This window comes from Alexandromys fortis, unplaced genomic scaffold, assembly GCF_014885135.2.
Source record: "Alexandromys fortis isolate MF-2015 unplaced genomic scaffold, M_Fortis_MF-2015_v1.1 scaffold_13, whole genome shotgun sequence".
Taxonomy (NCBI): Eukaryota; Metazoa; Chordata; class Mammalia; order Rodentia; family Cricetidae; genus Alexandromys; species Alexandromys fortis.
The window spans coordinates 10,364,944-10,380,049 of NW_026067908.1; the positions used below are offsets into that span (position 1 = coordinate 10,364,944).

Here is a 15,106-nt window from a genome sequence, read left to right on the forward strand (position 1 = left end):
GCAGAAAGGCCAGCGTATAAGGTTAAAACCAAGGGACACCAGCCAACTACAAATAACACAATTTGGGGTTGAAAACTTGAAATATCAAAAACCAGAAAGAGAGAGTCAGTCTTGGCTTTCCAAAGTCAGACTTGTGTTTGTCAAATGGTACAACCATAAACACACAACTCACTCTTCAGTGGTAAAAATGAGCGGGATATTCCATTATGGCCATGGCTACAAATAAGTGAGCCATAGCTGCAAATGCTTCAGCCTCCATGGAGCCTGGGCACTGTGACTGGAGAATTCTCTCCTCAGAAAAAGCCGTTCTATGTTATAGTGGTCATCCACTATATTTTATAAGCGATTCTATCTGATAACAACTTCTACAAAATGACTTCTGAAAAAAGCCATTCTATGTTATAGCAAATTCCACAAAATTAAAATTTGATCTCTAGGCATGAAAACCAACCAACAAACAGAAAACCAGGTTGGAATACAACTGAAGGAGTGAAACAAGTTTTCTAGAGAGTACCAACAACTGCTTCATACCGTAGGATACCATGCAGAGGGGGAGTAACTGACTCTCATACCTGCCTCTGGCCACAGTGAGAATCTGCTTGAGGGTAACTGACAACCAATGGCACTTACTTGCTGAAGATGATGAAAGAGACACTGACAGACTTGAACACTGTTATTCCTTATACATAACTTCATGTAAAGATACATCCTATGGGACACATGGAATGAAGACAAACACACAAGACAAATGTACAGCATGTTTTCTTTTTATAAGAACAAGGGTTACATAACAATGAAATCCTGTCAAGCAGCTACAAATCAAAAATCTGCGTGCAAATAAGCTCAGTACAAACAATGTAAACTTAAAACATAGAATTCAAATAAAAATACTGCAGATATATCACACTGAATGGATCAGACAACTAAGTAGAGTACATTCAGTTCATAGATCATACGTGTGATTTAGCTTCTGAATGTTACAGTTTTTTTAAGCTAATAAAATGAATTCTGAGTTATGGCCTGAGATAGCAGTATACTCAAATGTTCTTCACAATGGCAAGCATATCCCATATAAAAACACAGCAGTTGCAAACTCTTAGCTGAAATATATTAGTGATTAAACAGTAGAGGAATAAATATACTGAACCCTAACTATTGTAATGGCATAGACCTATGTCAGTGTTAAAATACTGATTGACAAACACTGCTAAAATGCTACGAGAAGAAAATGGATCCTACTCCCACACTGTTTCTGACAGGAATCTGTACATTTGTGACTTCCTCCAAACATTCTATTTTCCCCTTAATATTTCTACTACATATATTGCTGAATTTTTTAAAAAGTTGAAACAAGCTTGACATCCGATCCTTTCATTTTGCTTCTTTCTACCAATATGGAAAAATAGAAACAACATATAGCATGCGGTTGAGTTCATGTGTGTTTTTCAAATGATCTGTTCCATCTCCTCCGTGGGGCCTAAACCTTCTTTTTTAAAAAATATTTTTTTATGGTTTATTTAACTTTATTTTATGCGCATTGGTGTGAAGGTGTCAGATCCCCTGCAACTGGATCTTCAGACAGTTGTGAGCTGCCATGTGGGTACTGGAAATTGAACCCGGGTCCGCTGGAAGAGCAGTCAGTGCTCTTAACCACTGAGCCATCTCTCCAGCCTCGGGCCTAAACCTTCTTAATGAACAGCTAATAGTGGAACAAGTCATGGGCATCTTAAAAAGCATCCACGTGGAAGGTTTAAATAAGAAACACTTTGTAACCACACATTACGGAACTATATATTATCAATGGTCACAGAACTTCTTCAAAGTATGTTTGTTCAAAATTTATTTCACTCTGTGGATATAAGAATTAAAAAACAACCTTTCACAAGTTTGCAGCTAGACATTATAGTACAATGATGTCTGTTAATATTAAATGAAGGAAAGGGGGTACAACCCTCCTAGTGTCTTAACTTTCTTTAGATTTCCAAATAAAATTACCAATCACATCTAAGTGGCCCACATATCTTAAATTTGAATGTTATCTGTGTCCATCGATTTGGTTTAGTTTGAATGTAAGCAATAAAGTCTATACTATATATTAATGTCATACAGATATGGCAAGACATCTGTTTTTCAGGGAGAAAAGCCCTGTCCTCACCAGGACCTACTTGTAAAATCCCAGAAAGTCTCCCATTCTTGCACACCTTCCTGTCTGCCAGAAGTCTTCGGCTGATTCAGTGGAAATAAATTGATTTATGGAGGTTGTTACTCTCTTCTGCTCTGGGCAATTTGACCTGCGTGTGTAGGGTTATCCTGAAATGAAGGATAGCTTCCACTGGTGTGTGTGTGGGAGGGGGATATCCTGATATGAAACATAGCTTCCACTGGTGTGTGTGTGTGTGTGTGTGTGTGTGTTTTTATCCTAAAATGAAGGATAGCTTCCACTGGTCTGTGTGGGGTTATTCTGATATGAAACATGGCTTCCATTGGTGTGTGATCACCGCAAGCCACAACTTCTGGCTTTCTTTAAACTAAAATAAGAGTTAGAACTTAAGTCATGTTCAAGACTATAGAAAACTAAAATTCCTAGATTATTCCAAGTTTGGTACACAAAAGCCATGTTATTCAAAAGAATCTGAAATTCATGAATTTATAAGTGTCCAAAAAATCTAGTAGAGAAGCTTTCACACATAGAAATAGAAGCTAAATACCTTCCCTGTAGTGGGGGGGCGGGGCGCTGTCTTTGCAAAGCTGGATGTCAGAAGTTGCCTGTTTGAGCTCCCTAGTTCCAGCAATCTTGACTACATTTCTACCACATTTGGAAAGAGAATATGTTCTGACCGCAACAGTCACACCATTAACATTTTATGACCAGAAAAATAAAAATTTGAAAGTAGAGACCATGATTATTAATATCAAACTTTAGGTGTTCTGATAATTAAGCATATACCCCAAATGAAGTACATCAAACCCACATAGTGGCCACAAACGTACATGTCTCTATTAAGTTCATCATATGTTAGTTCTTAGTAATTCAAACAATAGTTTGGGTTTGTTTCCCTCTTTCAAAATGTAAACATCTTCTAATACTCTATGGACTGTTGGGAAGTTGGTACATTGGGTTCATCTGTGGTGGTCATGAGAGACTTCAAAGAATGTCCGTTCTCTGTTTAAATAAAATAGAACAAAATAAGAAAGCAAAATAAAATGGTCATGCAGAAAGCCAACGACAAAAGATTCCAACCCCTCTCTTTCCATGGACTCAGACTCTATGTTCTTGTGTTGTGTTACAGTGATATGCATAGGAGAGGGGAGGGCCAGGGTCGGGAGGGACTTCTTTCTCCTTACAGAATGCCAGGGATAGTCTAAAGACAGACCGATCACTCCAGCAGGGAAGACTGCGGCAGCAGCAGCAGAACAGGTAAAAGAACAAGGACTCACAGAAGAAAGAGGATAAAATCCACAGCAACACTGAAGAGTGTGAGGGGTGGGAAAGGATAAGGGTTAAGTGATGAGAAGAAAAAAGTAAAAGAAAGACAATAGACTTTGTTCCCCGGGTGCTGATTTTTGGGAAATTAAAGTGATGTGACAGGCATGCGGGAAATGGAGAAGAGGAATAACAATCTTTTCTTTTTTTTTTTAAAAAAAAAAAAGGTAGTTCAAAAAGTTTCTGTTTGAAGAAAAAATGAAAAAGTAAGTTTTTCTAAAGTTGCAGAGAACTGAGAAAGTCAGAGAGCAGGGCAAACCTGCCAATGCCCATGAATCTCTGGCAGCATCCTCACGCTGCTCTAGGAGCAGACAGAATTTAGGGATAGAAAAGTGACCTGCTGAGATTAAAGGCAAAACAGTTGAAAGTCTTGGCGACTGGGGGAGGAGAGAGGCAGGAGACTACAGTGTCAATAGTCTATCCTAAGCTACACACTTGTATTCCTCTCCAACTCTTCAAAGGGCAGACAGAAGGGCCAGGGCATGCACCCAAACAAACACTGGCACCATGCTTCCTGCCAGCAGGGGTGGTGGGCGGCTCAGAACAGAGAAAGGTGGAAAATGACGAGCTGTCCCATGGGAAAGAGGGGGGGAGGCGGTTCACTAGGCTGAGTTCCCAGAATGGAGACACCACTAGGCCAATGGTGAGCTGGGATACTTGCCAGGAAAGCTGCAGACACGACATGCAACCAGCCCAAGAGAGAGAAGCATGCTGCAGTCAATGCAGCTGGAAGGAGGCGAAGATCTGAAGAGCCTTTTGACATCAGCCATGGAGAAGCAGAATTTGGAGTTTGCCCTGATGGGTTTCAGTCTTTGGTCCAACATTTCCTCAACATGCTACCTTTCTTCCCTTCTGGAATGGCAATATATAGTCTGTGCCATTGTATGTTGGAAACATGTGATTGGCTTTTTGATTTTGGTTTTTACAGGTTTTACAGCTAAGGGATTTCCTTGAGTCTCAGAAAAGACATGGCCTTTGGACTCTGGAATGGTGTAGAGACTATGAAAAACTCTGGGAATTTTTGAGTTGGACTGAATGCAGTTTTCATTATGATATAGCTGCAAGTCCAGGGAGTGGAATGTGGAGGCTGAATGAAAATTGCCCCCACTGGCTCATCTATTTGCATGCTAAGTTCTCAGTTTATGGTTTGAGAAGGATTAGAGGGATCGAGAGGTATGACCTTATTGAAGTAGGTGTGGTCTTGTTAGAGGAGGTGTGCCCCTGGGGGTGGGCTCTGAGGTTTCAAAAGCCAACCTCAGGCCCAATGTCTCTCTTTCTGTCTTTCATCTTGGTTCAGGATGTAAAGCTCTGGGCTACATCTCCAGCACCATGCCTTCCTGTGTCCTGCCACATTCTGCACCGTGATGACAATAGACTAATTTCTAAAACTCTAAGCAAGCCTTCAGAGTTGAATGAATTCTTTTATTTTTTTAAAAAATTTTTTCCTTTAAATTTATTATAATATACAATATACTGTCTGCATGTATGCCTGCAGGCCAGAAGAGGGCACCAGACCTCATTACAGATGGTTGTGAGCCACCATGTGATTGCTGGGAATTGAACTCAGGACCTTTGGAAGAGCAGGCAATGTTCTTAACCTCTGAGCCGTCTCTGCAGCCCCGAATGGTTTCTTTTATAAGAGTTGCCTTGGTCAAAGTGTCTCTTCACAGCGATAGAACACTGACTAAGACAGAATTGCTTCTGGTGTAATATAAGCGAAAGAAATGAAAATGTTAAAAGAGGAGAAAATTAATTTTAGGGAAAAGTTAGAGATGAGCTTAGATGTTTGGGTCTTATAGGTATAGGGCACATCCATAAAAAGTAATGCTCCTACAAATCAGGATTTGAAAAGTAAAAGGAAATTTATAGATTTAAAATATATTACTTAAAAAACTACTGAATCAGGCTGGGCAGTGGTGGCGCACGCCTTTAATCCCAGCACTCGGGAGGCAGAGACAGCCAGATCTCTCTGAATTCGAAGTCAGCCTAGTCTACAGAGCTAGTTTCAGGGCAGCCAGGGTTGTTACACAGAGAAACCCTGTCTTGAAAAACCAAAAAAAAAGAAAAAGAAAAAACTACTGAATCTGAATTGATTTTTAAAAACATTGGGTTTCTATTGGCTGTTTCCTTTGCAGTATGCCCTGGGATATATATTTGCCTATCTATTCCTTTGTCTTGAAATAAATATGCCATATTTTGATAATTCATTTATTATTTGAAGGTCATTTGGATTTTTTATTCAAATTCAGGTTATTATTGACAATTCTTTTATGAATTTTCATAAATACATATTCGTGCAAAAGTTTCTTCATTCTTTTGGTAGAAATGTTAGGGTAGATCGCTAAGTCCTGTTTCAGATGGAAAGACCTGCCAGACTCTCCAGAGCCTGCACTGTCTTTATATTCCCAAGGGCAGTCAGAAAGCTTCAGTGTCCCTACTGACTAGTATCTCTGGCTTTTCTGTGATGGACAGCCCACAAGCTGTGGAGGGTACCTTGTGGATTTAACTTGCATTTTTCTGATATTTAAAGATGTTGACTATGTGTTCACTTGTAAATATAAAGGGGATTTTGTCTTTTATAGATATGGTCTCTAGAAAAATCAGATCCTGTACCTAAAGTTTTTTTATTGTGTTAAAATAAATGTAACATCCAATCGACCATCTCATTTATCTTTGAGTGTGTCATTTAGTGAGTATTAACCACACTAGGGGACACAATGGTAATATGAAATTAATGGCAAGAATTATCACTTTGTCAGAGGAACTTGGGTGTGAATCCAGGTTTTAATAAGACCTGGTTGGGTATGTAGTCAGGGCAAGCTACCAACCCACCCTCAACCTGTCTTGTCATTGATTCTTTTTATTTATTTATTTATTTATTTATTTATTTATTTATTTATTTATTTATTTATTATGTTCTGTCTGCATGCATGCTTGCAGGCTAGAAGAGGGCACCAGATCTCATTAAAGATGTTTGTGAGCCACCATGTGGTTGTTGGGAATTGAACTGAGAACCTCTGGAAGAGCAGTCAGTGTTCTTAACCTCTGAGCCATCTCTCCAGCCCCTTGTCATTGATTCTTAATGGTGTATCTTTGTTACACCCTAAAAATACATAAACATTACATATACTGAAAAAGAGAAAGTGAATTATTTGCAAAGGTAAAGAGAAATCTCTCACAAATGGGGATATTCATAACCCTCTGTCTTTTAAAAATAATTTACACATTAGGGACTGGAGAGCTGACTCAGCAGTTAGCAGCGCTTCCAGATCTTCCAGGGAGCCTGGGTTTCTTTCCCAGAACCCAGGTCAGATAGCTTCTGTCATTTCCAGCTCTGGGTCCTCTGGTGCCCTCTTCAGGCCTCTGTGTGTAGCTGCACACATACACACATAAATTTTTTTTAAAAAAAATTCACTCCAATTTCCAAGACTCTGAAAGTTTAGGGTGGTCTTTCAATTTACTTAAAATCTCTGCCAGATGATCTGATAAATACAGCATCCTCCTCTGCTCCAATAGGGGGAAGTGAGACACCAGGTAAGCCAGAGACTAAAGACGGCCACTGATTGACCCGGCCTAGGTCCTCTCATTTCTGCCAGGCATTTGGAAAGGAGGGCACGTTAATCTGGTACAGGCTCAAACTGTAATTGCTGAGGTCAGTCTGGCCATGCCCTGTCTTGAGTAGAAGTTAGATTTCCTTTCCATTAAAATATGAAGATAAAATGCCGAATATGCCATGCTGGACGGTGAGAGGATTTTAGCTTCCTTTAGAGGCAGCATCATGACTGCCTTGAAGCTTTACGATTTTTATTTAGATGGGCATTTGGTTGTTTTAACTTAGAAAAGAAAACTTTGTAGGTAAGAGGAAAATGTGCCTAGTCTGTTCTCTGTGTTTCCAGTTTGAGAACACATCGCCAATTGACTGTGAGAGTATCTACAATAACACCATGAAGTCAGGTAACGACTCCCCACCATCTGGGTCTGACTGAAATACCATCCCTCTTTCTTCTTTCTCTTGTGCTTGTTTGTTTCTATGTAACCCAGGCAGGCCTCAAAACCACCATGTAGCCCTGGAACTCACAACAACTCCCACTCCTTCTGCTTTCCAAGACCTTGGATATGTATTCCAGGTGTGCACCATCACAACCAGACCAAATGTCACTCTCTTAATCATGCCCCCTCATACCCATCCATACCCTAAGACAGGTTTCCACATCCTAGCCCTCAGCACACTGGAGCTTAGACCTGCGAAGTGATTTCTAATGATAACCTGGTAAGGGTTTATCGTCCCCCACCGGACTGTACAGTCCAGGAACATACAGAGTGTTTCTTACCAATATAGCCCCGAGGTATAGCAAAAGTGACTGGCAAAGGACAGGTCTTCAGTAAAATTACAAACTGAGAAAATGAATACACGGGAAGTGAAAAAGGAACAAGTGTCACAGAAGCCAAAAGAGAAGTTCTGATTCCTTCCACCTAGCCACTCTTGGTGGACCCTGCTCTTGGAAGACAAGGAGGATGTCTTAAAAGCCTGTTCTAGAGTTTCGCGGCAATCGCTCCTTATCATCTGTAAGCACTCGCCCTGTGCCCACTGCACACATCTGTGGATGATGCGCGTGTGCATCCGGGATGCCACCACGATCATGAGAAATGCGATCGCACGAATCAGTTGTGGAAGGAAAAGAAGAGCGGTATTTTGTGAGTTGAAAACAACTCGGGAGCACCCCTGAAATAAAAGGAGCCCCGGGAGAGAGGCTGGGAGGGCACAGCGGGGGAGTCAGAGGCAGAAGAAGCTAGCATTGGAGAAAGCAAAGATGCCACAGAGCGCATGCTTATATGCAAAACCGCACAGCTGCCGCTTCTGGAAACAGGCTGTTAGTTCATCTGATGGGGGACTCTGACTCAAGCAGCTGAGCTGCTCATGGTGTGTGCACGGGCACCTGCTTCTCATGGACTGGCTGCAATGCTGTATCCTGTTCACCGCAAGTCGCATGCCATTTGAAGGCTGGGGGATCAGGTTAGTGGGTTGCTGGCAGCATTTTTTTTTTTAAATGAAAGAGTTAAAAAGTTTTTTTCTCTCTTCTCTTCCCAGCAAGATGTTTTCCACAAAATTTCTCCCATTTTTCCATGCCTATATATCTGTGCTAGGCTGGAAGAGAAAACATATTTCTCCCCGTGGGTCGTGTCAATATCTAGAATAGCTACAATTAGAATAAATTCCAATTGGGGAAGCTAATCCTGGGTCTAGAATAAGATACCTCACCAGTACAAGCTTTTGTTTTTCTCTCCTACGTTCGATGACAGAATACCCCAGGGCTAACTCAAAGTCTATCATGTATAAATATGTAAACAGTAGCATAAAACCATAACTGATACTTATTAAGACCTTTGAATGCTGCAAGTGTTGAAAATCTTTCTTTCAACTACAAATCTCCATCGCTGAGTTTTATTTATACTACATCCTTCCGATTGCAGCATCTGAAAATAACACGTACTTGTAAGTAATTGTGACAATTAAGTAGTAGAAACATAATATCGATTCTGAGCTTTTTGCCTAAAGACAGCTCATTTGTACTGAAAAACAAAAATCAGTCAACTATCTATTCTCTGTCTATGCTGTTCCTTTCCGTGGTAGAATTTATTTCTTAGTTCACCGTGACCAGAAAAGGAGATAGGTGTGTTGTCAGCTCTCATGGGATGAAGGCTGAAGTTTGTCTCCTCTGACCAAAGCCTTACACCCGGCTATTACTAAGGACAAATGATGAACAGACTCGTCAAAATGAATTGGACAAAGCAAAGCCTTCTAAGCCTTAAAGATGTGGACAGATCTGGTAGCTCTATCTAAAATGCAACCTGAAATATTCTGGGTTAAAATACATAAACAGTGACCTTTTGGAAATTAAGTCCTTGTGCCCAGGAACAATTCTTGGGGTTTGGAACGTCTTCCCAAAACAGCTTTTTCATTCTGTAAAGGAGAGATGAAGCCCTGTGGTTAGAAACACACTCAGAATGAAAAGGCACTAGCAGCTAGCGAGCACACAGTGCCAGCGTGAGTGGGCTACATCGCCTCTCTAGGGCCGGACCCATGTTTACATTTGATACTGCAAAGTGATCTCACTGAATGTCTGTGAAGAAGAAATTAATAACCAACCCTTTTTTACTGAAAGCTGTGTGCCAGGCAGATTTTCCTTAGAAGACATTTTAAATGGCCATTGGTCACCTGGGCCCACTGTTAGGGTGCCACCCCTGTCCTTCAACTAAAGCATGATATCAGATTGCAATGTCTTCCCTCCGTTTGATGGAGGATTAAAGCTTCTGTGGATCTGACATGAGTGAGAAAACTTCGTGTTTCAGCGAGTGGTTTGGCAACCACAGAGTCACCAGGGAACTCGCGGCCATTTGTCAAACCAGATACCCAGGAGCTTTCTGTCCTCTGGGGGGCAGAGCCTGCTGCCATGATGAACTGCTTCTGGTCACCATGCTACTTGTAAGGTCTTGAGATCTCACTAAAATCTTCAGTTCAGATTGCAGAACCCTAAAAGCCATTTTTACCAAACCTAAGAATATACTGTCCAGGGTTTCTTGTTACATGTCAACTAATTACTGGATGTATATAAAGAAAAACTGTTTCAGCCAGGTGGTGGTGGTGCAAGCCTTTAATCCCAGCACTCGGGAGGCGGAGGCAAGCAGATCTCTGTGAGTTTGAGGCCAGCCTGGTCTATAAGAGCTAGTTCCAGGACAGGATCCAAAGCTACAGAGAAACCCTGGCAAAGAAAGAAAGAAAGAAAGAAAGAAAGGAAGGAAGGAAGGAAGGAAGGAAGGAAGGAAGGAAGGAAGGAAGGAAGGAAGGAAAAAAAGAAAAATTTTAAAGCAGAATTCTGCCTTCAAGTTTTTGTTGCCCTATTAAGATGAAAAATCATTTGCTGAAAACAACCTCTCCTTTTGCATCATGTACATATACATATAAAGACATTTTCAATACTCTTATACTAGTTAATACTGTGAGTTAAGCTTTATGTCAAATTTTGAATATGCTTAAGCTACATTCTTTATGGCAAAAGTGCTTAGCACCCAGTGTGATACCTCTGGTGTGAGATTAACAGTGTTCCGAGAAGCAGGACACAAGAGGAGATAATTATGGGCACAATCACATAGAGCCCCGCATCACTCTGCTGCTTGTCCACACCATCTGAAAGACAGACACAAGTCAAACCATCAGTCGCTTCGGGGGGACTGTTCTGCAAAACCATCCTCAGAGCACACATTCCAATTTCTGCACTACCTCCAAACGTACAGAAACTTATAAAAGAAGAAATTAGGAGCTGCAGAGATGGCTCAGGGGATAAGAGCCCTGGCTGCTCTTGGAGAGGGCCGGGGTTCGTTTCCCAGCACCCACACAGCAGCTCACCACTGTCTATCACTCTAGTTCCAGGATAGCTGATATCTGATTCCCTCTCTGGCCTCTGAGGGTATGAGGAATGCATTTGGTGCACATATATGTCCAGGCAAATACCATACATGTAAAAAATTAAAATAAGTGAGTTTTTTTTTTTTTTTTTTTGGTTTTTCGAGACAGGGTTTCTCTGTGGTTTTGGAGCCTGTCCTGGAACTAGCTCTTGTAGACCAGGCTGGTCTCGAACTCACAGAGATCCGCCTGCCTCTGCCTCCCGAGAGCTGGGATTAAAGGCGTGCGCCACCACCGCCCGGCTTATAAGTGAGTATTTTTAAAGGAGAAATAAAAACACATTATGGCCACCTTAATAGTTGCTTTGACTGGTAGCATACTGGAAATTTAGCTTTATTTGCCTGTACTTGCCAGGCCGCTCCTTCTAATCTTTGTTTAAACTCTATGAGTCAGAGCACCAACTAACGTTGCTGTGAGGAACTCACTGTCTGCTCCTGCAGACCGTGTTGGCGGCACCCACCAATCCTTATCCTTGTAGTTCTGACACACTGCTGTCTTGTAGCTTAAGGCCTCAGGGCCTTTACAAGAGCCTTCTGGCCTGATGATCTTGCGGCTGCTTTAGCTACCATGTTCACTCCTCAGGGAGTGACATGGCTTGCACACATTCTCAGATGTTCTGGGGGAGACACGTGGCACCCCGGCTTGCCCTCCATTCTCAGACGTTCCGGGGGAGACACATGGCACCCCGGCTTGCAATGCTCTTCCCTTCCATTCTGAGAGCTTTCCTCAAGGACCAGAGCCCACAGAAAGAGCATCTAGCCATCCTTTCCTCCCCACGTGCTAACTCTCTGTCTTCATCTCACTGGCATTTGCCTCCAAAGCATTGCCTTCCACTGGGCTCTGTGTCTTAAATAATGTATTCACTGACCATCACCGCCTGTATAGCATTGAGACCCAAGTTCCCAAAGGCAGGCTTACGGTCACCACTTTGTCCTTGGTCCTTAGAACAATGTCCAACACGTACTTGTTGAACAATAAATAATTATTATTGTAGAAGCAGTTAAAATGCTTCTCTTTAGAAACTGTATTATGGGGCTGCTTGGATTTCACAACTTAAAACGGAATGAGAAGTTTAAAACATGGGTGAGTGCAGTAATCCAAACAGAATGTGTCCAGTGAATCTAACTAGCCAGCTTCAGATGAATTTATTTCCCTTGAACAACCCAATGACACATCTAGGTAAAACTCTCAGCTCTTCCCTGACCCTATGAGGAAGAAATTAATCCAGCAGCAGCATAACTACCGAGATACGAGACACAGAGAGAAAAGAAAGTAGGGCTGGAGAGACGCCCCAGCAGGGAAAGCATTTACGGTGCCACGATGACCTGAGTCCAACCCCCGCCCCACCCCGAACCTGGAGTTGTAGAAGGACAGGGGTCCCAGGGTTGTTCCCGAGCCTCCACTTGGACGTGGGCCACAAGTACACAGCATCAGTACTAGTGCACATATCATATACAAATACATTTTTTTAAAAAAAGAAATTACATTTTTCTTTTACCTTGGGTGAAACCATTAATTATCTTTGGTTTTCCAACTCCTTCCATAAATACTGGGTAAAGACTAAACTGATATTTCTCAATGGGAATAAAGTTATCTGAAAAGAAAAAAAAAAACAGTAAGCGTTCGTGTTAACTAAGAATGAAACCTATATAGAAAAATACAGACTGAGCTGTCCCAATACTGCTCATTATTTCAGGACTGGCTTGAAGGCTAAAGGATTTCAGAAATAAGCTAAGCACTCCAGAATTTGCTAGCAATGATATTTACTTTCAAATATGTTTTCAAAACTCCTCCTCACGATTGTCACCCAGATGCACGCGCCGCCTCTTTGGAACCTATTCCCTATGGTGGGATGCCTTGTTCAGCCTTGATGCAGGGGGAGGAGCTTGGTCCTGCCTCTGCTTGATGTTACAAGCTTTGTTGATTCCCACAGGAGGCCTGACCCCATCTAAGTGGAGATGATGAAGGAGAGCATGCGGGTGGTTGGAGGAGGTGGGGGGGGGGGGAGAGGAGGGAAAACTGACTGATATGTAAAAGAAAATTTAAAAATGATGGAAAAAAATAAACAAAACCTCTTCCTCAGACACATATGACTCGTTTTTCAAGGGCATGCTCTGGTGAGAGCCGAGTTTGTTCAAGTTCAAGGCATTTTCTCTCTTGCTCCTGAATTTCCTGCTCCAGGACAGTGTGTTCTCACTTCTCCTACCATCCTCGGGGTCTCTTGTGCTATCCGGGGTCTCAATAATGTGGAGAATGATGATCCCCACAGCAATGACAGATGTGACAAGGATTCTCACAGACGCTAACGACACATGGCCAGCAGGCAAAGCCCTGAGAAGCCTGCCTTCCTCATCCCTCTCCATGATAGGATAGCGCAAACCACCCACGGCAGGCATAAGAAATTTGGTCCCTTGCTTAGAATTTATAATAATTGCTAGGAATGAATGAGAAAAAGTGGGTCTTCTAGATGGCACAAAACCAGGGCAGCACCCAGCCTCCCTACCCATCCTCCCTTCTTCCTGGCTCTGTCGGAGTTGGAGCTATCCTGTACACTTACCTCTTAGGGTAACTGGCCATTCTTGACGGGATCACACTGACCTAGGTCAGCTGGTCCAACATCCTCGGACTTCCAGCCTAGCCCCTCTACTCACTGCTTAGTGACATTCTGATTGGGTACTGAGTTCGGGGGTGCGTGGCGTTAGAGCTCAGAAGACATTAAGAAGGAAGATGGAAGCAACATGAACTCAACTAAATAAATACCTTAGGTACACTTTAGAATAAAAGGCTATACGATCGTCACACATTCTGACAGAAAGGGTTGGGGAGAAGGTTTGGGACATCTGATTGCATCTGTGTAAGACATAAAAGAAAAACGCTCACAGAAATACAGCAAACATTCTGACCAGGCAACACGACTATAATTCATGTGGCAGCCCTTGGCGTCTGCATTTTGAGATTGTCATTAACCCTTTTGTTGTCTAAATTCCCAATCTGTGGTGTCATCCTAACCCAAGAAGAGTCCTGTGAACATACCATGGATGTAATACTTCCTAACATTCGAAGGGATCCGAAGCCATTTCATTCCGTCGTCTTCATTAAGATTCTTCCATTCAATAACCAGGTATATGAGGTTGTAATCCCCGGGTGCCAGCGCCCAGGAAACGATCACACAGTTGCTGCTCAGGGGGTAAGCGCTGAGTGACTGCACGGCACTCACTGAGGGCAAGAGGAGGAAGTTATTTTAAATTCAAGGTTAATAAAAATGTACTAAGTGCCTTGAGGAATAGCCCAGAAGAAGGGAGAAGGAAGAGGAGGCAGACAGTTGATACAAATGAATTGGAGCTCATGCAAGCAGAGGGCAGGAGTTTATGACGTGGAGAACCCAAATGATTCTACCTCAGATCTAAAAACAGACTTCTGGTAGGGTCAAAATTGCTCTCAGCTGGAGTCACACACAAGCCTATTAACCAAACTCTCCGATTCCCACACAGTTCTCTCTCCCACTGGTGAGTGACATTTCCAAAGCTGCCCTCAGCAGAGTCCCTTCAGAAAGCCTTGGTGGATTTCCACACCTGAGGAGGCCGCTCCTCTCTTGCCTACATGGCCCCGCAGGCACGCATGTCTCAAGCTCTTTCTGTTGTGTCTGTTTCTCCGTGCAGCAGCCACCCTGGTCTTCATTCAGCATCTCCCCTGAGCTGCGAAAACCTGACCAGGTGCGCAGCTACTGGAAGCTAAGGCTTCCCCATCCCAAACCCGTGGGGGGAGACTTGGCTCCTAATCCATATCGTTTCCTCAAGATGGCTTCTCTACCCCCAACCCAAGATCAAGTTCCTGTTTACTTTCTTTCAAAAAAAAATCATATTCCTGGTCAGACATGGAGGCATGTGCCTTCAATTCCAGCATTGAGGGGTAGAGAGAAAAGCAGATCTCTATGAGTTCAAGACTAGACTGGTCTATCTGGCGAGTTCCAGGTCAGTCAGAGCCCCATGAGGCCCTGTCTCAATCTCCACATAAAAGTGGAAGGTGAAATCAGCTCCACCAAGCTGTCCTCTGACCTGCACACACATGCTGTAGCATGTGTGCCCATAAACACACATCACACACGCAACTCTCACAAGGATACAAACACACTAATGCGTTCTTAGTTAAAGATAATAAAG

The 15,106-nt window shown here is 42.6% G+C and overlaps 1 protein-coding gene across 3 annotated transcripts in view; it reads right to left on the reverse strand.

Annotated features, from left to right (window-relative positions):
- Lepr (leptin receptor) overlaps window positions 1–15,106 on the reverse strand; it is an 84,215-nt gene that overhangs the window by 4,934 nt on the left and 64,175 nt on the right. Inside the window, exons 15-19 of one of the 3 annotated variants that reach the window (XM_050136267.1) lie at window positions 13,980–14,162; window positions 12,445–12,540; window positions 10,565–10,670; window positions 9,371–9,446; window positions 750–3,163 (exon numbers count right to left, since the gene is read on the reverse strand). In XM_050136267.1, coding sequence (XP_049992224.1) covers window positions 3,146–3,163; window positions 9,371–9,446; window positions 10,565–10,670; window positions 12,445–12,540; window positions 13,980–14,162 — 479 coding nt within the window. In that variant the 3' untranslated portion in view covers window positions 750–3,145. The other 2 variants (XM_050136266.1, XM_050136268.1) reach the window with 2 other exon arrangements.